At 42.3% G+C, this 21409-nt stretch overlaps 2 protein-coding genes across 3 annotated transcripts in view; one reads left to right on the plus strand and one right to left on the minus strand.

Moving 5' to 3' along the window:
- Positions 1–21409, plus strand: part of FREM3 (FRAS1 related extracellular matrix 3) — a 63305-nt gene that overhangs the window by 36685 nt on the left and 5211 nt on the right. Inside the window, 7 exon segments of the mRNA XM_075929189.1 lie at positions 756–942; positions 4512–4572; positions 5098–5261; positions 5263–5335; positions 6080–6207; positions 7807–7934; positions 10303–10458. Of these exon segments, the coding sequence (XP_075785304.1) occupies positions 756–942; positions 4512–4572; positions 5098–5261; positions 5263–5335; positions 6080–6207; positions 7807–7934; positions 10303–10394 (833 nt within the window). The 3' untranslated portion in view covers positions 10395–10458.
- The window catches only part of SMARCA5 (SNF2 related chromatin remodeling ATPase 5), a 46134-nt gene continuing 36237 nt past the window's right edge, over positions 11513–21409 (minus strand). For both annotated transcript variants that reach the window (XM_075929891.1, XM_075929892.1), the window contains exons 18-24: positions 20963–21076; positions 20605–20727; positions 17874–18006; positions 16049–16167; positions 14835–15047; positions 13849–13959; positions 11513–11827 (exon numbers count right to left, since the gene is read on the minus strand). In XM_075929891.1, coding sequence (XP_075786006.1) covers positions 11762–11827; positions 13849–13959; positions 14835–15047; positions 16049–16167; positions 17874–18006; positions 20605–20727; positions 20963–21076 — 879 coding nt within the window. In that variant the 3' untranslated portion in view covers positions 11513–11761. The remainder of the gene's footprint in view (positions 11828–13848; positions 13960–14834; positions 15048–16048; positions 16168–17873; positions 18007–20604; positions 20728–20962; positions 21077–21409) is intronic.

Genomic DNA, 21409 nt, shown 5'->3' on the forward strand with positions numbered 1-21409 from the left:
TGTCTTAAACAGAATAAGCACACTGCATTCTAAATGGGGTGGTGTTTGATGTAATGTTATGTACTTTTATGTGTGTCCCTCTTTCTTCCTTCATTTCTTCCACCATAATTAAAGATCTAGAGAACATGACCTATGAGGGAAGGCTGAAAGAATTGGGTTTGTTTAGTTCAGAAAAGAGAAGATTGAGGGGGGACATGATAGCAGTTTTCAGATATCTAAAAGGTGTCATAAGGAGGAGGGAGAAAACTTGTTCATCTTGGCCTCTGCTGATAGAACAAGAAGCAATGGGCTTAAACTGCAGCAAGGGAGGTTTAGGTTGGACATTAGGAAAAAGTTCGTAACTGTCCGGGTAGTCAAACACTGGAATAAATTGTCCAGGGAGGTTGTGGACCTCTTGACCTCTTGAGGTCCCTTCCAGTCCTAGTATTCTATGATTTCTGGTGGAGGTGCCATTGGGAATATTCAGATACTCAAGGAGGGGGTTCTTCCTTTCCCAATACAGGAATTAAATGTATAACTGAATGATTAGTATCTGACAGAGAAAGAAACTTACAAATAATACAGTGCTTAGGTGAAAGGGACTGGCTGAGGGCGAATCTCCACATCTGTCTGGGACTGCCCAAGCCTTTTAGGGAGGGCAGGGACAGCTGAAGCCTCCATCCCATTCTTACTGACATTGCAAGATGTGTAGAATATTTGGCCAGTCAGTCACTTCAGCTGCGAATGCTTAATGAGCTATGTGCATTGTGTTTCAGGAAAGCTGTCTGTCACCTCAACTCATCCATTATCCAATGTTGAGCTGATTCTTAGCCCTGATGGCACTCATATGGGCAACCACAAGTGCTCTAACCTACTAGATTATAATGAAATCCAGACCAGACATGGTTTTAATATGGGTGAAATCAGGAACCCTGAATTGACTGGGGCCACTTCACCCTACCAGTAGAGCAACTCTCTGTGATCTTCTAAGACCTTGTGTTTCTACCATAACCTGAAGGCCTGCCTCTGGGAGTTCAATAGCTACTATCATAGAATCATAGAATAATAGGACTGGAAGGGACCTCAAGAGGTCATCGAGTCCAGCCCCCCGCCCTCAAGGCAGGACCAAGCTCCGTCTACACCATCCCTGGCAGATGTCTATCTAACCTATTCTTGAATATCTCCAGAGAGGGAGATTCCACCACCTCCCTTGGCAATTTATTCCAATATTTGACCACCCTGACAGTTAGGAATTTTTTCCTAATGTCCAATCTAAACCTCCCCTGCTGCACTTTAAGCCCATTACTCCTTGTCCTGTCCTCAGAAACCAAGAGGAACAAATTTTCTCCTTCCTCCTTGTTGACACCCTTTTAGATATTTGAAAACTGCTATCATGTCCCCCCTTATCATCTTTTTTCCAAACTAAACAAGCCCAGTTCATGAAGCCTGGCTTCATAGGTCATGTTCTCTAGGCCTTTAATCATTCTTGTCGCTCTTCTCTGTACCCTTTCCAATTTCTCCACATCTTTCTTGAAATGTGGCGCCCAGAACTGGACACAGTACTCCAGCTGAGGAAAAGACTAACTAGTGCAGAGTAGAGCGGCAGAATGACTTCACGAGTTTTGCTTGCAACACACCTGTTGATACAACCTAGAATCATATTTGCTTTTTTTGCAACAGCATCACACTGTTGACTCATATTCAACTTGTGGTCCACTATGACCCCTAGATCCCTTTCCACCATGCTCCTTCCTAGACAGTCGCTTCCCATCTTGTATGTATGGAACCGATTGTTCCTTCCTAAGTGGAGCACTTTGCATTTCTCTTTATTAAACCTCATCCTGTTTACCTCTGACCATTTCTCTAACTTGCTAAGGTCATTTTGAATTATGTCCCTATCCTCCAAAGAAGTTGCAACCCCACCCAGTTTGGTATCATCTGCAAACTTAATAAGCGAACTCTCTATCCCAATATCTACATCATTGATGAAGATATTGAACAGTACGGGTCCCAAAACAGACCCTTGAGGAACTCCACTTGTTATCCCTTTCCAGCAGGATTTAGCACCGTTAACAACAACTCTCTGACTACGGTTATCCAGCCAATTATGCACCCACCTTATCGTGGCCTTATCTAAGTTATATTTGCCTAGTTTATCAATAAGAATATCATGCGAGACCGTATCAAATGCCTTACTAAAGTCTAGGTATATGACATCCACAGCTTCTCCCTTATCCACAAGGCTCGTTATCCTATCAAAGAAAGCTATCAGATTAGTTTGGCATGACTTGTTCTTCACAAACCCATGCTGGCTATTCCCTATCACTTTATTACCTTCCAAGTGTTTGCATATGATTTCCTTAATTACCTGCTCCGTTATCTTCCCTGGAACAGACGTTAAACTGACCGGTCTGTAGTTTCCTGGGTTGTTCTTATTCCCCTTTTTATAGATGGGCACAAGATTTGCCCTTTTCCTGTCTTCTGGAATCTCCCCTGTCTGCCATGATTTTTCAAAAATCAAAGCTAAAGGCTCAGATACCTCCTCTATCAGCTCCTTGAGTATCCTGGGATGCATTTCATCAGGACCTGGTGACTTGCTGACATCTAACTTTCCTAAGTGATTTTTAACTTGTTCTTTGTGTATCCTATCTTCTAAACTTACCCTCTCTCTGCTTGTATTCACTACATTAGGCACACCTCCAGACTTCTCGGTGAAGACCGAAACAAAGAAGCCATTGAGCATCTCCGCCATTTCCAAGTTCCCTGTTACTGCTTCTCCCTCCTCACTGAGCAGTGGGCCTACCCTGTCCTTGGTCTTCCTCTTGCTTTTAATGTATTTATAAAAGGTCTTCTTGTTTCCCTTTATGCCTGTAGCTAGTTTGATCTCATTTTGTGCCTTTGCCTTTCTAATCTTGCCCCTGCATTCCTGTGTTGCTTGCCTATATTCATCCTTTGTTAGTTGTCCTAGTTTCCATTTTTTATAGGACTCCTTTTTTATTTTGAGATCATGCAAGATCTCCTTGTTAAGCCAAGCTGGTCTTTTGCCATATTTTCTATCTTTCCTACACAGCGGAATTGTTTGCTTTTGGGCCCTTAACAACGTCCCTTTGAAATACTTCCAAGTCTCCTCAGTTGTTTTTCCCTTCAGTCTTGCTTCCCATGGGACCTTACCTACAAGTTCTCTGAGCTTATCAAAATCTGCCTTCCTGAAATCCATTACCTCAATTGTGCTGGTCTCCCTTCTACCTTTCCTTAAGAGCATGAACTCTATTATTTCGTGATCACTGTCCCCTATACTGTCTTCCACTTTCAAGTTCTCAACTAGTTCCTCCCTATTTGTTAAAACCAAATCCAGAACAGCTTCTCCTCTGGTAGCTTTTTCAACCTTCTGAAACAGAAAGTTGTCTCCAATGCAGTCCAGAAACTTATTGGATAGCCTGTGCCCCGCTGTGTTAGTTTCCAACATATGTCTGGATAGTTGAAGTCCCCCATCACCACCAAATCTTGGGCTTTGGATAGTTTTGTTAATTGTTTAAAAAAGGCCTCATCCACCTCTTCCACCTGGCTAGGTGGCCTGTAGTAGACTCCTAGCATGATATCACCCTCATTTTTTACCCCTTTTAGCTTAGCTGTGTAGAGAGTCTCTGGGTTATCTCCTACGTTCATCTCCACTTCAGTCCAAGTGTGTACATTTTTAATATACAAGGCAACCCCTCCTCCCTTTTTTCCCTGTCTTTCCTTCCTGAGCAAGCCGTACCCTTCCATACCAACATTCCAATCGTGCGTTCCATCCCACCAGGTTTCTGTAATACCAATGACATTATAGTTGTATTTATTGGTTAGCAATTCCAGTTCTTCCTGCTTATTGCCCATACTTCTTGCATTTGTATATAGGCATCTAAGATACTGATTTGATCTTGCCTCCCTGTTGTGCCCTGACCCTCCTTTCTCCTTGCCATTATAGGCCGTAGTCTCCCCCATTTCCAACCCATCTCCCAGTCCCGCACATTCAGCACTGTGGGCTTTGCTCACCTGTCCCCGTCAAACCTAGTTTAAAGCCCTCCTCACAAGGTTAGCCAGTCTGTGTCCAAACAAGGCCTTCCCGCTCCTGGAAAGGTGAACTCCAACTCCGCCAAGCAGTCCTTCCTGAAAGAGCACCCCGTGATCAAGGAAGCCGAATCCCTCCTGGCGACACCATCTTTGCAGCCAGGCATTCACCTCCAGGATGCACCTCTCTCTGCCCGGGCCCCTGCCTTTGACAGGAAGGATCGAAGAGAATACCACCTGCGCTCCAAACTCCTTCACCCATACTCCCAAAGCCCTGTAGTCACACTTGATCCGCTCAGTGTCACACCTGGCAGTATCATTTGTGCCCATGTGGATGAGTAGTCAGAGGGCCGGATAATCCTCGACAATGCCTCCGTAACATCTCGGATACGGGCCCCTGGCAGACCGCATACCTCTCGAGATGAACTGTCTGGGCGACAGATGGGTGCCTCCGTTCCCCTCAGCATAGTTCAGACATAGCATAGACTCTCTTCTATGTCTGAACTGCTGCCTGCTTGTGGCGGCTCCATTGACACACATGGCCAAGTATGCATCATTGCAAAAGCACTTGTCTTTAATTGCTACATTGATGCAAGCAAAGGCAGAACTTGGACCTATGGACAACAGGCCTCATGTATTATTGGAAGGCTCCTGTGTACCTTTAGGCTATGGAAATATGATACCCTTTCAGCAGTCCCTAAATTCAGGGGGTCTGATCATTGACAGATGCACAATGCTCAGTCATTTGAACAATGACTGCATCTAGGTAGAGCTGCCAGACAGGTGATACAACATAGCCAGAGGCCCAGGTGCTGGGAAATTTTTAAAAAGAAAACATACACATGGAAGATAGGGCTCCACTTTCCTGAGAATAACCGGCCATGACCCCAGACCTTCTGATGTAGGAATCACTAGAATGTCCAACAAAGGCCAGACATGCCCTGGCCACTCATAATATCATCTGACAAACATCAGGAGCACCATCTATTTACACCAGAAGGGAGCTGTTTTATAATACAGAAAATGTTTCAACAAACAGGGGAAAAAAGAAACTGAAGCCACTTGCTTCAGCGATGGGGGAGATTTGTGTGTCGTCTCATTGCCTCTGTCACTGTGCGCTTATACATGCTGATACCTCCAGGATATCACTCACCTTTTGCTTCTACAGGTACTTCTCTGACAGCAGTGGTGTTATCTGCTGACCTTCCTGACCTCACCTTTGGGCACCACCTGTTAGAGTGAACCAGCTTTCCACCAGCCTATGCAGCAGTGGTGCTTTATCTCACTTAGCTGTGAGTTCCCATTCAGAGTTGGAATTTGGGGAGTGTGCAATATGCAGTACTTACTTCCATTCAGATGAAAGATGTCCCTGAGGTGTATTCTATAAAATCAGCCAGAGACTATTCACACCAATTCGATCACATGTAAATTTAATGGTTTCCAGCTGATTTACTTTTGCATAATGAATGCTCACCACTGCCTGTTAAGGGCTATAGCTATTACTATTCCCAGTAAACAGATGGGGGGAAGAGAAAGGTTTGCCTAAGACAAGACAGCATTAAGGGCCTTGTCCAGAGAGAATCAGTGTCAGAGAAATCTCATGTTACTGTGATAGGGGAAGTACAAAGCAGATAAATCATGATCTACATTCTACATTGTAATCTGTGCTGGATTACAGTGCAGGTTTTGAGCCTATGGTTGAATTGGCTAAGAATGGAAAATTATGGAAAAGGAGAAATTATATAGGATGAGCCCTTCAATGCGTAAATCAGTTACAAAGCTCAGAATAGAACTCAGTCGTCGTGACACCTAGGTCTGAGTCCTCTTCACTGAACCATCCTGCTTCCCTGAGAAAAATATTTAAAAATCAGCACAAGAGCGGCTGCTTTGGCGCAAGATCGTGCCAATGTAGACACAGCTATAGTGTTTAGACTAAAGGATTACAATAAAGGTATTGGCAGTGCCCTATATTTTGAAATGAAGCACTGGTTTGTTCAGAAACTATGGAGAAAAGTTTGTGCTCTCATACTGTGGATTTTTTTAAACTTGCAAGATACAAGATTATTCTGGTACTTACACAGTAAAACATATCCCATATACTGCTGCACTCAACCAGGAATATACCCTTCCTATCATCAGTAACCTATGGGAACCAGTCACTATCAGGTTCCAACAGTTATAGCATTTTTATTTAAGGTTACCTATTTAAATGCCTTACCTCTCTTTTAGTGCATTACATTGCTATAGAGCCATGTTTCTCTGGTGAATCTCACATTGTGCCATGAGTAAAGTAATTTTTCATTTACTTCTTTTGCACTTCATTATAACCTGTGGCATAACTGCTTCCCCATAATTTTTACACCATGCTCATGGATATTAACAACTGAGCTGACTGAACAGCACTAAAACCAACTTTAAAAAAAACAACTGCGACTCAGCTACATTTTATGGCAATACACTGAAGTGATGCTGGTGCAATGGAGTGGGAAATCAGGCCTATATACTTGACAGTTTGTACAGATTTGCCACAGACATGTGCCTGTTTGAATCAGAATATGCCTGTGCTTATAAAAATAATTAAGTGGTATAAATGAATATAGTGTTCCATGAATTACTTCTTTTATACTATAGGATGTCTTAAGTATACTCTCGTTCTGTTGGAAGGAGGAGTACCCAGGTAGCAGGTTGAGCGAGGGGATTGCAAAACTGAGTACTTGTCTTCTAATTGAACTGCAGTGTTGCCATAATTTTCAAAACTCCTAAAGATAGGATTGTAAATCAATAAGTAGGCATTTACATTAGTGCACGATATAAAAAGCAGTACCTCTTGATTTCAATGGGAGTGGCAGTGTGTTTAGCTTTTTAAAATATTAGGCCAGCAACTTAGGTGCTTAAATTAAGGATGTTAAGGACTAGTCAACTATCCAATAAGCAAATGCGGGGGCTCCAGTGGGGGCTCTTGTACATATCAAAGGAGGAATGTGGAAGTGCCTATCAACTATTTGACTAGTAAATTTCTTGATATCCTTAGCTTAAATAAGAATTTTTATGCCTAATTTGAAAAAAAATCTGTATCAATGTAAATAGGACTCATTAAATGCCAAGTAATGAAAAAAGTGCCATAATCTATTGCAAGCTAATCATTACTCAGCCATATTTAGTACATAGAGGAAGTTAACACTCCGTTTGATGACTTAAGGGGTTAGGGTTGCTGTAGAAATAATTGTGATTGTTTTCAGACTTGTGCAAATATGCAATCTTAAGGTTACAGCAGCAGGGTTTGGCTTTTTTCCTGAATTAATTTATTATGTGGAGGAACAAAACTCAGGTGTTTGGGATGTGGTGCATGGAGTTTAGGTCATTAATTTAAATATGTTCCAAAGTCATTTATTGATTGTTTGGTACATGTGAAAAGAGTTGGTGTAATCAATCTAGCTTCACTGATCTCAGCGCTCTTGGCCTAGATGTGGTGCCACCACATCCAGTTCTGCATGTGAACCACTTGGTAGGCATTGACCAGCATGGTGCTGGACACCACAGAAGGAAGGAGTTGGGGCTTGAAAGATGTTTTCAAGCTACACAGTTCATGACATAGTATCATTCATGGGACCAGGTGTAGAACTCGTACTGCTCTTCAGTGATTATTTTATCCCATCCAATAGGCCCTGTACAGCAGCCGTGCACGTATTTTATATTAAGATTTGAGATGAACAGAGTACTGAGTGATTGATTCACTCAACTCTGCAGTAAAAACTGATATTTCTGTTTACCATAGATCAGTGATACAATTGCAGCTGAGTTCAGTCTCACTACCAAACTGTTCCTGCTGTCCAGCAAGGAACTCTGGATACCTGATGGCTCCCTGGGATTTGGAGAAAAAATTGATGTTTTCTTTACAGGTACTGAAGGTAAATACATCTTTTACTAGCTTGTATGCCATAACAGCTCTTATGGACACTGAAATAGAACTACTTTTAACAATAATTGAATGGTTTTTACACATTTTTATAGCACCTATTAAAGAGGCAGCTGTGTGTTGGATATGGGATTTCTAAATGTTTGTCAAAGGCTTGCCATGATTGTCATTAGAATGTAGCTCTGGTGTGAGCACACCCTTTATTGGGAAGATCCTACCACCAGAAAAGTTCAGCTTACTCTCATGTAACTGGGACTCTTACTACACTGAAATACAGGCAGTCCCTGACTTACGCGGATCCAACTTATGTCGGATCCGCACTTACGAACAGGGCTTTCTCGCCCCGGAGGTCGAGGTGGCGGATTGCTACCTGCGAGCTCCGGGGCGAGAAAGCCCCGTTCGTAAGCTGCTCCAGTGCCCCTGGTCTGCTGGAGACCGTCTCCAGCAGACTAGGGGCACCGGGCAGGTTCCTGCGCTTCTGAGGCTTTGCCAGAGCAAAGCCTCAGAAGTTCAGGAAACCGCCGCTGCTGCCGTTTCAGTCCCGGTGCCTGTGGTCTGCTGGGGACCGTCCCCAGCAGACCACAGGCACCGGGACTGAAGCGGCAGCAGCAGCGGGTTCCCGCGCCTCAGACTTTGCCAGAGCAAAGCCTCAGAGGCGCAGCACCCCGCTGCAGCTCTGCTCCCCGTGTCCCTGGTCTGCTGGGGGGAGGGGGGCACGCAGCTAGTGTGCCCCCCCCCCCCCCAGCAGACCAGGCTTTTGTTTTGGACCCTGGGGCAGAGCAGCTGGGGCACTGCCAATTGGTCCTGCAGCGCCACTCTGGGCACTACTGGACCAACCCGGCAGCACCCCAGCTGCTCTGCCCCAGGTCCTGATTCAGCCGCTGCTGGTCAGTTTCAGCAGCGGCTGAATCAGGACGCCTGGGGCAGAGCAGATGGGGTGCTGCTGGGTTGGTCCAGTAGCACCGAGGAGCAGCGCTACTGGAGCAACCCAGCAGCACCCCAGCTGCTCTGCCCCAGGCGTCCCCAAGTCAGCTTCTGCTGAAACTGACCAGCGCTGACTACAGGAAGCCCAAGGCAGAGTTGCTCTGCCCCGGGCTTCCTGGGATCAGCTGCTGATCAGTTTCAGCAGCAGCTGACTTGGGGACACCTGGGGTTCTTAAGTTAATTCTGTATGTAAGTCAGAACTGGTGGTCAGTTTCAGCAGCCGCTGAATCTGGACGCCAGTTCCGACTTACATACAGATTCAACTTAAGAACAAACCTACAGTCCCTATCTTGTACGTAACCCGGGGACTGCCTGTACTGAAGTAGACAGTGCAAAGACTTGAGCACATATTACATGCTTTCTCAGTGTGCCCTAAATATTCTGGGTGTGTTTTAGAGATTTATAATATAGTTCAGTTATGTCAGCATGACTTGCAAAACTGGTTTCTAACACAAGACCTCAATACGAAACCAACGTAGTCAGCTTGCTCAGTATGTTAGACATGCTGGCTGTGTCTAGACTGGCCAGTTTTTCCGGAAAATCAGCCACTTTTTGGAAAAACTTGCCAGCTGTCTACACTGGCCACTTGAATTTCTGCAAGAGCACTGACTTCCTACTGTAAGAAATCAGTGCTTTTTGCGGAAATACTATGCTGCTCCCATTCGGGCAAAAGTCCCTTTTGTGCAAAAGGGCCAGAGTAGACAGCTGAGATTTGTTTTCCACAAAAAAGCCCTGATTGCGAAAATGGCGATCGGGGCTTTTTTTTTGCGGAAAAGCGCATCTAGATTGGCACGGACGCTTTTCTGCAAAAAGTGCTTTTGCGGAAAAGCATCCATGCCAAACTAGATGCTCTGTTCCGAAAATGCTTTTAACGGAAAACTTTTCCGTTAAGCATTTCTGGAAAATCATGCCAGTCTAGATGTAGCCATTGGATGATGTAATATTTTTGTATTGGACCAGCTCTATTCTATGTAAGTTTGAAATCTTGTCTCATACCAACAGAAGTTAATTGATATTATGCGCTTTCATTCTAAAGTATCCTGGGAATCTACCTGGCTACACAAACACTGCACAGATCGGTACTTTATTTGAGCATAATAGTTATCTTGTTTTGCCCCCTCGTGAAAAGGAAAAGCCTGTTTAACCAGGAAACACTGTTTCTAATGCGGTAACTATTGCAGATTAGTAGCCAGTATCAAATCGGTACTAAAGATACTATTTTCAACGACATGCCTACTAGCCAGTGAGACCTTAATATGACCATTTCCTGATTGCACAGCCATAGGTCTTATTGCATTGGTTTATGTACCCTTGTTTGTACAACATGAAAGGAATTACTTCCTATGTGGTTGCCAACTATTAATTTGCTTTATTAGGGCCTGAAATTTATGGTTGAGTGATGATGGACCCTGTTCAGAATGTAGGAGACACTTTCATCTGCAGCATTGAGGTGGTGTTCCAGCATTGATGGATGTATGCCTATATGGGGCCTGGATCACTCACCTACCCTACTGTACAGGGTCAAGATCTTGGTATGTAAATGGTTATTTCACATTCAGTAATTTAGAAATAAAGCTTGAAAATAGTAAACTGGCAATGTCCAGGAAGACAGGGGGCAAAGCAGAGCCAAGCCGCGGAGCACACGGCCAGCCCAGACACATCTGGGCTGTCCGCTGCCCGCGTGTTCTGCCGCTTTGCTCCCCGTCCCCCTGGTCTGCAGACCAGGGGGACGGGGAGCAAAGCAGAGCAAAGCCATGGAGCCCGAGGGCAGCAGGACAGCCACGGCACGTCTGGGCTGTCCCGCTGCCCCCGTGCTCCGCGGCTTTGCTCCAGACACCTGTGGTACAGCAGCTGGGGCGCTGCCAGTTGGTCCCCTAGCGCCGCTCTGGGCGCTACTGGACCAACCGGGCAGCACCCCAGCTGCTCTGCCCCAGGCATCCTGATTCAGCCACTGCTGGTCAGTTTCAGCAGCGGCTGAATCAGGACGCCTGGGGCAGAGCAGCTTGGGTGCTGCTGGGTTGGTCCAGTAGCGCTGAGGAGCGGCGGCGCTACTGGACCAACCCAGCAGCACCCCAGCTGCTCTGCCGCAGGCGTCCCCAAGTCAGCCGCTGCTGAAACTGACCAGCGCTGACTACAGGAAGCCCCTGCCCCAGGCTTCCTGGAATCAGCCGCTGACTTGGGGATGCCTGGGGTTCTTAAGTTGAATCTGTATGTAAGTCAGAACTGGCGTCCAGATTCAGCCGCTGTTGAAACTGATCAGTTTCAGCAGCAGCTGAATCTGGACGCCAGTTCCGACTTACATACAGATTCAACTTAAGAACAAACCTACACTCCCTATCTTGTACGTAACCCGGGGACTGCCTGTACTATGCTCAGGGTAATGAAGAGTACTTACAAGGGATATTAACTATCACTTATTTTACTAGTCAATGGAATTGCCATCAACTACTCCACCAGCCAGTAGGCACTTCCGCATTCCCCAGCTGACCCTGAGCTACACACAGTGCTGCCACCTTGAAACACTCTAAATAAACCAGGAGTTCTCAAACAGTTGTTAGCTTTTCAACTGGAGCTGTTTAAAAAAAGTCAACTGAAACCTTTTATTTATTAATAAATGAAGCCTATTTTATTACTTTAATGGTAAAAAAAAGTTCAGCACAGCTGTTGCATTTAAAAAAGTGAAACTACATTAAGTACTATGTTTCTAGTTCAGTAAACAGATGAACCTGATGTCCTTTAATGACATAATAGTTGAGCATTGTACAGTACATCTTATGAAGACCCGTAAATTAAAGAACTACTTTTTAAAATTTAGTGATTACAAAAGTTCAGCATTCACAGCTTTAACTTCTTTTTCCTTCCTCGACCATCAGGGGTACCATCCATTTTACGCTTCTGTGCCTGTAAGATAATACATGAAAATATGGGTCACTATTTTATTCTGCCTAAGATGTGCTCATTGTAACCAAAAATCTACCCACTAGGCCTTGTTTATACTAGAGATCAAATAGTTATACAACCCTTGCTTTGCAAGGACATTAAACAGTATAAACCTGTGTTAAAACTGTTTGGCTAACTAGCTGATTTTCAATATGGCTGAGGGTTCCAAGACTTTCCTCTACTTAGCAGAAAGAGCTTTCAGCTATCAGCTTTACATAATATATTGGCTATTCACATCTAGAAAAAGCATGTTAACTGAGTTTTAAACTGAGTATTAGAGACTTGAATATGCTTTTGGCTCCTCAGCATCCTCTCATGGTTATATCCTTATTCAATCAGCTGGGCTGTCTCTACACTGGCATGAATTTCCGGAAATGCTTAGAATAGTTTTTGTTATAAGTATTTCCGGAAAAAGAGCATCTACATTGGCAGGCTGCTTTTCTGGAAAAGCATCTGTGGCCAATGTAGACGCGCTTTTCCGGAAAAGAGCCCCGATCATCATTTTCGCGATCGGGGCTTTTTTCCAGAAAAGACTACTGGGCTGTCTACACTGGCCCTTTTCTGGAACAGTGTTCCGGAATAAGGACTTATGCCCGAGCGGGAGAAGAATAGTTTTTCCGGCATAGTGGCTGATTTTGTACAGTAGAGCATCGTTGCTTTTCCGGAAATTCAAGGGCCAGTGTAGACAGCTCGCAGCTTATTCCGGAAAATCAGCCACTTTTCCGGAATAAATGGCCCAGTGTAGACACAGCCCTGCTGTCTTCAACACACTTACTACATTTTATCAGGGATAAGAGGGCAACAATTGCACTTAAGGTGCATTCACTTTGTGGAAATTCTGCAAAAGTTGAATAGTTGTAGAATTATCTTTATGTGCATGAACTAAGTTAACACTGTCATACTTATAGAAGGGTCAGTACTGAAGGTCAGAATTATCCTGTTGGCCTATACTCTTGATGGAACTTGCATTTTAAATTCAAATCTAACGTAATTTATGGGCTTTTCTACTCACTGCAGAGATATCTGCCAGTCAGATCTTCACCATATTTTTCCAAAAGGTATAGCAAAGTGACTAAAACCAGGTTAGAAACTAGGGATGTAAAAATGCAACCATGTAACCGCTAAAAATGATAGTGGTTAGAGAGTTACATGCTTATAGAGACAACAGCAGGCTGCCAGCCCGACAGGGAGGACAAGCTGGCCCTGCTGAGCATAGGGCCCCATGGAGCTGAAGTAGCCCCCAGCCCAAGGCGAACAGGGAGCTTCTCCAGCCCCTACTGGCTAACCAGAAATGGTAAGCCTTACCCATTAAGCACGAGGCTAACCCTTTACAACCTTATTGGAAATACAAAAAAAAAAGGCAAACAATTTTCATTGGAATTGCTTAGCATAGAAATGCTCATGAAAATGGGTAGAGAATGGCTGTGAACAAAAATAGCGTTTTCTCTCTTAAGCCTGAAAAGAGGCAGATGCTAAGTAATTTCAGTAAAATAAGCTTAAAAGTACTGCATATGAAACAGGAAAATAAGCCATGATGTTATTCTGCCTTTTGAATTCATAAAACGGTCAACCAAATTTGGATTGCAAGATTTATTGCCACTAATGCAAGATATTGAAGAAAGTTCAGTTTCAGATACATGGTTGTGTTATAGGTCTGTAGTTGGATTTTACAATCTTGGTGTAGTTTTTTTAAGGACCCAAAATAAAATAAAAAGCTAAGTTCTCTGAAAAATCTTTGCACTTATTTAGGTGTAAAAATATAGCATTAGGATCCTAACTACCAGACCCACTGGTTTGTAAAATAGGATTATTTTAGTTAAGTAGATGGAATCACAAAATGACATTTCAGGCACTGCTTTTTCATTTTCTAGACAACCAGTAAGTACCCAATACTTCTCAGACACCAGAAATACAGCCTGTATAACCAGGTAGTTTTCTTCACCCAAGCATTTGAACATAGAGTTAAGATGCATAAAACTCACTGAAGAAGGCTTTGGTCCACGTTTCTTCTTCTCTGCCTTCTCCTTTTCTTCCAATTCCATGTTTTCTCTTTCAATCAAAGTGATTAAGGTATTGCATCTTCGCTGTAGCTCCTGAGTTACACACAAGATATCAGTTTGACTCCTACATAGTAACCATCTTCAAATGATTTTTTACATTAACTTTACACAAGGGGGATCATAACATTTTATAAAAACAAATTCAAGACCTTAACGATGATCTAGTTGCTGTAACTTATGCCAGTGTTTTAGCAGATTTCTGTATTTAACAGCGGATAGTCTTGAGTATGTCTAACATTTAATCTAGTCTCAAAATAAAACACACAAGGTTTGACAAACGCATAGTGGAGTCAAAAACTCCCCTTTTCGGGGTGGGGAACCCTTTTGAGTTCTGGAGCCACTGCCCCACAGAAAAATCTGTCCAGGGCAGCACACTGGTGAGAAATAAAAACAAAAAACCCAAACCACAAGCCCTCACTGACATGGCTGCTAAGTAAGGCGGCAAAAGTCACTACCCATATTCCCCTCACACATCAGAGCCTAGGAGGACCCAGCCTAGTAGATTTTGTATGCTCCAGTCCCATGGTGAGACAGTGGGAGGGCTGGTTAAACGACTACATACTAACATCTCTAGTACCTAGTCAGTATTACACATTTCTACAATCAAAGCTATTAATCATGATTCCTTGTTAATCTTACTAAGTTACAGATGCTGCATATAACCACCAAAAGCCTAAACTTCATCAATTTTCAATTATGAAAACATTTTATATATACACTCATATATATAAGTATGTACCTCTACACAATGTTTCTTCTCTATAGGAACTTAATACATATTTCAAAGGCCAAGGAAATGTTCTCTTCCTGGTAGAGTTTGTACACAGGTTTTAAAACAACTGACAAACACGTGAATGAGACAGTGTCGTGTGAATAAAAACAATGAACATATCCAAATCGACACATACCATTGCAGTTCTGGACTTAAGGAACCAGTCAAATCTGAACTGAGGAGAATTTCGAATACACTGCCTTAATTCATCATATACATTTTCTTTATCAAATCCTAGCTTGTGAAGCATACAGATGAGAAAGCGATCCTCCTCTTCTGTATAATTCTTCCCTTTGTTAGTTCCATACGATATCCTCAACTGGTGGAAAGGGGCTTTATATCTGCCAATCTAAGGGAAAGAGAACACGGCATATACAAAATTAAGATGTAATTTAGAATTTGAGACAAATGTTTTATATCAAGCTACAGATCGTATACAAGAGACATATAGCCAATACTAAAAATACATAATTTAAATAGTCCATGGCAAAGTTAGTCAATATAATTGTAAAATAAGTCAAATAGATGAATCCATCAGTAAATATCTCAAAAGCAACATAGGCAGCTGATCAAGACAAGTTTGTTAGGGTGAATATTTACCCTTTGAGTCCCTACACAACTGCCACATTTGCAAAATTGTTATTCAGACCCTATTAGCAGTTCAACAATAGTTTTATATTATCCCAACTATGGAAAGGCAGATATCCTGCTTCAATTAAAAGCTCTGAATACCAGTGTAGGTTAATGACAGATTCATTAACTGTCCAGACAATACATCCGCACCAAGCAAGTTTCTAATGATCATTTTAGCCCATGTTGCAACCAGACAGATGAGTAAAGTACTGTGGCTCAATTACATTCTGACAGTAGGGCCAGAATTCTTTTGCTGTATAAAGAGAGTTTGGCTAAATACTTCTGAAGACCTAGATTTTTTTAAAGTTTTCGGTTTTCACATCTCCTAAGTCTGTGGTAGGCATTTAGAGTATCACACTGAACAAATCCTATTGTGACACTACAAAAAACTAACAGTAGATTAAGCCTTAAAAACACCCAGTTTGAAAAATTATGGGTATCAGCCAAAATAGGAAGAGGTTAGCAACTTATTAGTGCAGAAGCAAATTATAAATATGTATATGGAGAGCAAAGGATGACCTTTTATGAAGAGATGGGAAGACCAGGGAGACCAGTTGTTGGCTGTAAGAATAGTATTGTTTTATCTCCCTAACCTTTCAGCATAGCCTCCAAAACACAGGACAAGTGTAGCACAGATTCCTCTTAAGACCGGTAGCTAGAATTGCAGCATCATGTTTAGCCTAGAACAATATAAAGAAAAAAAAACCATAACAATACCTTTGTGTCAAGTGCTTTTTTTATACTAATCCGCCTCTGAATTCTAGCTTCTCCTCTTTCAATCTGAGCCATGATCTTTTCTATGTCCTGGAGCTCATTGCATCTTTCCCAGAATACAGCTAAGAATAAAAATCACTCGTTAGTCTCTTCTTACACAACTTTTAAGTGCACATGTGTGTCAAACACTTCTATATGGTAAAAACATGTTAAATGTTACTGACTTTCAGTTTCCTTTGGTCAGGCACTAATTCCTAAGTCTGCATAATAGGGATAGCCATAGCACTATGGTTGATCTAGCCACAGAAACTTTATATAGTAAAGCAGCTCCATCTGCTGAAACTAATCTTTGCTTTAACAGCCCCCATAGCCAAAGTAAGATGACATAAGCCAACCACAAGGCCCACAGACTGGAAGTTAACAACCTCACACAAGGCTGAAAGCAGCAGCTGGGAGGGGGGGGAAGAGGGCAGCACCTGCAAGCTCCCAGCACACCCCAGCCTGGGCAGACCCCCAACCATTTCCATTTCAACAATTAACTGGTTACCCAAATGCTCTCTTGCTCAGCACTGCTTGCCAGTTATGACTGTCAAGCTTATGGTAGGGATGTAAACAAGTAATCAATAAACCTAAGCTTATTGATTAATCTTCTTAAGTCCTTGCATTTCTCCTCCTCCCTCCCCCGCCCCCCCCCCCATTGCAGCCTCTGTATCAGTCACAGCAAGCGGGGGGGAGAGTAGGAGCTGGGGGGAGCCAGCTTAAAAGCCAGTTGCCCCCAGAACTAGCTCCATGGTGCCACCTGCCCCTGCTGGAAGTGAGGGGGAGCCAGCCACAAAGCAGCCTCTGCCATGGTAAGTCTGGATCCACCACAAGCAGAGGCTGCTTTGCAGTGCACTCCCCGCAGACAGGGACTATTGCCCATTGCCAGCCCGGGCTGACACGGACAGAGGCTGCTTTGCCATCCCCTCCCCACATAGAGGCAGCAGCATGGGGAGGCAGGCAGACTATCTGTGCAGGGAGCTGGTTTTTAAAATGGTTCCCCTCGCGGACCAGCTCCACCTGGCACCCCACACTGCTGCCTCTGATATAAAGGCAGCAGCGCAGGGCAGCAAGGGTCTCCCCGGGAGTGGGGCCAGAGCACTGGCTGCCAGTCCTGTTCCCAGGAACTAAGGATGTTAAGGACTAGTTGATAGGATAGTCAACTAGTCACTCCCCTCCTCCCCCTTGCTGCCTCTATCAGACAGAAGCAGCAAGGGGGAGAAGAAGGGTACTTCAATGGCATTTCAAAAGGGCAGTGCCACCCTATCGACTGATTAGTGATTTATACACGCTACTTAACATACTTATTGGAAACCATAGAAAAGTTGAGTAACCAATAAGAATTCATATGGTTACTTGACTATTCTATTACCTGCTATCCAACATCTCTAGTTTATGGGCATTCTCTGCAATACAAGTCCTATTTCTATGCATTCCTTCAGATACATTAGACCAGGAGTGTTCCCCCCAGCCACAGGATACAACTACCTCTGCAGAGGAATTATAGCCCTTTGCTACCACCACAAGATAGAATACAATAGTAAGAAAACAGATGCAGGAATGAAGCATAAAACTGTTTTGGGGCCAGTCTCCAAAGGTATTTAAGCATATAGCCAATGTCCTTTTCCAATGTCATATACATTCTCACCGCGTATCTTGAGCCATTATATAAAAACTTCTCAAAAACATTAGTATGTTTACAGGCATTTCAAATTGGGAGAGTGCCACAATTTATTAGATACCATCCACAAGTTAATTTTATGTTCACATAATTCAAGAAGAAAATTACCTGAATACTCAATTACTTCCTCTGGAGTTTTTCCTTCAACTTCACGAGCTATATTTTCAATATCATCACGGCCCCATTTTTCATTAGCTTTGATGAATTGGTTAAAATCTCTTTTATTCCAGTTGGTAAATCCCTTTAAAGCAATACAGACATCTTTTAGTTAACTGTGTTGGCTTTTGATAATTTAAAAACCCACAAGATACTAGTTTTAATTTATCTACTAAATACATTAATACAGTGCCTTAACATAGTGGCTCTCAACTTTTTCAGATTACTGTACCCCTTTTAGGAGTCTGATTTGTCTTCCATACCCCAAGTGTCACCTCACTTAAAAACTACATGCTTATAAAATATGACATAACAGTACACAGAAATGTGTCAGCACACTGTTACTGGAACACTGCTTCCTTTTTTTAATTTACTATAAAATAATTGGATTACATTGTGTATTTACATTTCAAAAATACTGTATATACAGCAGTACCAACAAGTAACTGTATGAAGTTTTGGTTTGTACTGACTCTTGCTAGTGCTTTTTATGTAGCCTGTTCTAAGACAAACTCATCTAGATATTTGCTTTATGTAACCCCTGGAAATCCTCTGCATCCTCTCATACCCCAGGGGTAACATACCCTTGGGTAGAAAATCATTGCCTCAGCACAACAACAAAACAGCATTAAAATCTGTTTTTTACTGATACAGTTTGTTTCATGCTAATATGAAAACATTTTCCCCACTAGAGTAGAGGGGGAGAAAGACTTTGGGCAGGAGGCTGGACTTGATGACCTCCTGAGGTCTCTTCCAGCTCTACGATTCTAAGTTATTCCCTCCACTTTCATAGTGTTGCATAGGAGTATCACAGAATTATAAACACTATCCCTCCAGTAAGAATTCTACTTTTATTTTTCCATGTCAAGGCCTTCATTACACAAACACTCCCATTCTACACCTTCAAAGGTTTCTCCTTATCAAGGCATTCATGGAAATTCCCTCCTCAAAATTTAACACTCCATTGTCAGACAGCAGAACCACAAAATACATGTTAAATGTCATCTAGCATGACACTGTGCATTTTGCACGAATACTCTACATCTCTCCCATGCACAAATGATTTTGGCCTAATGATTAGCTCTGGGTTAGAACTGGTGGGATTCTTCTCACTAAGATGATGAACAGGTAATCACTTAACAGATTACCTGCAGAGAGAGGACTTCTTCTCCAGCCCCTCTGGGCCTACCCCAGCGTGGGCCAGCAGTCCCATGGGGGTTGTGTCCCCTCCCCCATTTATACCTTTAATAACTCCATCGAAAGAAGTGCGTTGTGCCTATGAAAGCTCAGGATACCATCTACATGTTTTGTTAGTCTTGCAGCATCTTAAAGACTATTTGTTGTTTAAGTTTTTCCAGATAACCTGGTGTGTACCAAAATTGGTTCTTCTCACATTGGTGATATATTTTTTCCACATCTTGTAAGTTTTATTTACCATTTATTGTTTTTAAATAAAAATATTCAGCCAGCCATATCATTTGAGACACAAATCATTTAATCTGTTACTTGAAAAAGTAGTATCAGAACATTGAGAAGCTGAATTAAACTTGCTTTAATGGATATACCTGCTTAGTTATATATCCTCCATTCTGTATTTATCCAGTTAATTTCCTTCTCAAAATACGAGTATATTTATTGGTACCAAATTTCCCCTCAATCTGTTGACTCATAATGGTTTGGAAAATCTCTCTATGCACTTTAAGAATTCTGAATGATTTTATTAACTATGTATATCTCTATCCCTCACTGTATATTATATCAGCTATTTGCTGACACGAACAATGATGTTCTCACAAAATGATATCAGAGAATCAAGTTGTTAACATGGAATGATTTTACTGGGGCAATACAATGGACATGTTGAAGAGAGATTGGCCAAGCTGTTCCTTATTTTAGATTATCTAGAGAGAGAGTTGGGGCAATAGAAATTCCCCAACAGAACAGGAGAACAAAGCAAAAGGTGCTCAAGTAGCTGATGAAAGGCATTTGTTCTTGAGGCTACACGAACCACTCTACTGTTGGACCTGAACAGATGAGAAAGACTTGAAGGCTGAGCAGGACACAAGGATCTAGGTCCTCTGAATGGACTAGCCTAAAACAAGCTCTTAGAGTGTGAGGACAATGGAGGAAAGGTTTTTGCATGAGTTGGTAAGTCTCTGTGCTTCCTCTATGCAAAGTATGAGTTGGTAGGAGGATGCTGTGTGTTTAAGAATTTAGCTTTGCCAAGTTCTTGGAAGAACTCTGGGAAAGGATGTGCTTAAGCTAATTAGACTGGGGGTAGGGGGTCATCTTTGGTTTTGTGGCTCAGGACACCCACTGCAAGGTCTGAAAAGGAATATTAGGGAGTGAGCAAGTGAGGCAAGAGGCAGATCCCTCCTCCCTCCAATGCTTTTCAGATTGGTAGGCTTAGATGCCCACATGACTTAGTGTTTGAATCCAAACATAGTAGTATGGTGAGTGTCCAGCATGGGGAGCTCTAATGAGCTAAATTACTCCAAGCCTCATTTCAATAGATAATCTGATCGAAATGGCAGAGAAAGATTCCAAAACTAGATTCACGATGAGTTTAAGAACCAGTGGTCTATTCCACAGAGTCAACAGGCTTTCCCCCTCTATCACTCTGCAAAGATAAAGCAAATGAAGTTAGGTACACCTGGAGGTTATTTTAAGAGACTGACAATACCTGTGTTAGTAATTTCTCCTTTTCTTCTAATTCTTCATCGTTAAGGGGATCAGCTTCATCAATTTTAAGCTGTTCTTCCTTTTGTGCTTGGGCTGCATTTGGCAAGTCTGGATTACGAGGTACCTGAGATATTTTAGAATATGAAATTTTATCAGCTTTTACATTTCAGTTTCACAGAAGTTAAGCAGAACTCTCCAAATAAGACCTGATTATTTTTAGCATACAAAATAACAGTGCTCAATTTGAATTATCTGCATGATAAATCAGCACACACAGTGTCAACATCATTTTTCATTGAAGTAATTAAATCTTTTCAAGACAGAAGAGAAGATAAACACTGTAGAAGCAATTTTAATACCTTGTACCCAATAGTTTTTCTGTAATACAGAATCTCTTTTTCTAATAGTTCAAACAAACGTGGAGGAAAAAACTGGAAATCTTGAACATTAGGCTGTTTCGGAGGTCGCGGAGCCTAAAAACATAAAAAAGATGCATTTTACATTTGTTTCACTTTTAAATTTATCATCTTTTGCTTATAATTAAAAACAGGTAAAAATTTTAGTCCATCAAAAGTTAGAACTTTGGTTGCATAAGAACATGCATAATAATCTTTAAGAATTCACAATGGAAACTGACACAGGCAAAACAGGTGCCAGCTGATGCCAAGGTCTTCATGTCTGGACACTAAGATACATAGCTGGAATCCATCTGTCTGAATTGTGTTAATATTGATAAAATAGGTATTAGAATTATAAGAAAGCATTTAGTATTTCAACTCTATTGAATTTCTGTAACTTGCTGCATG

Source organism: Pelodiscus sinensis, chromosome 5, assembly GCF_049634645.1.
Source record: "Pelodiscus sinensis isolate JC-2024 chromosome 5, ASM4963464v1, whole genome shotgun sequence".
NCBI lineage: Eukaryota > Metazoa > Chordata > Testudines > Trionychidae > Pelodiscus > Pelodiscus sinensis.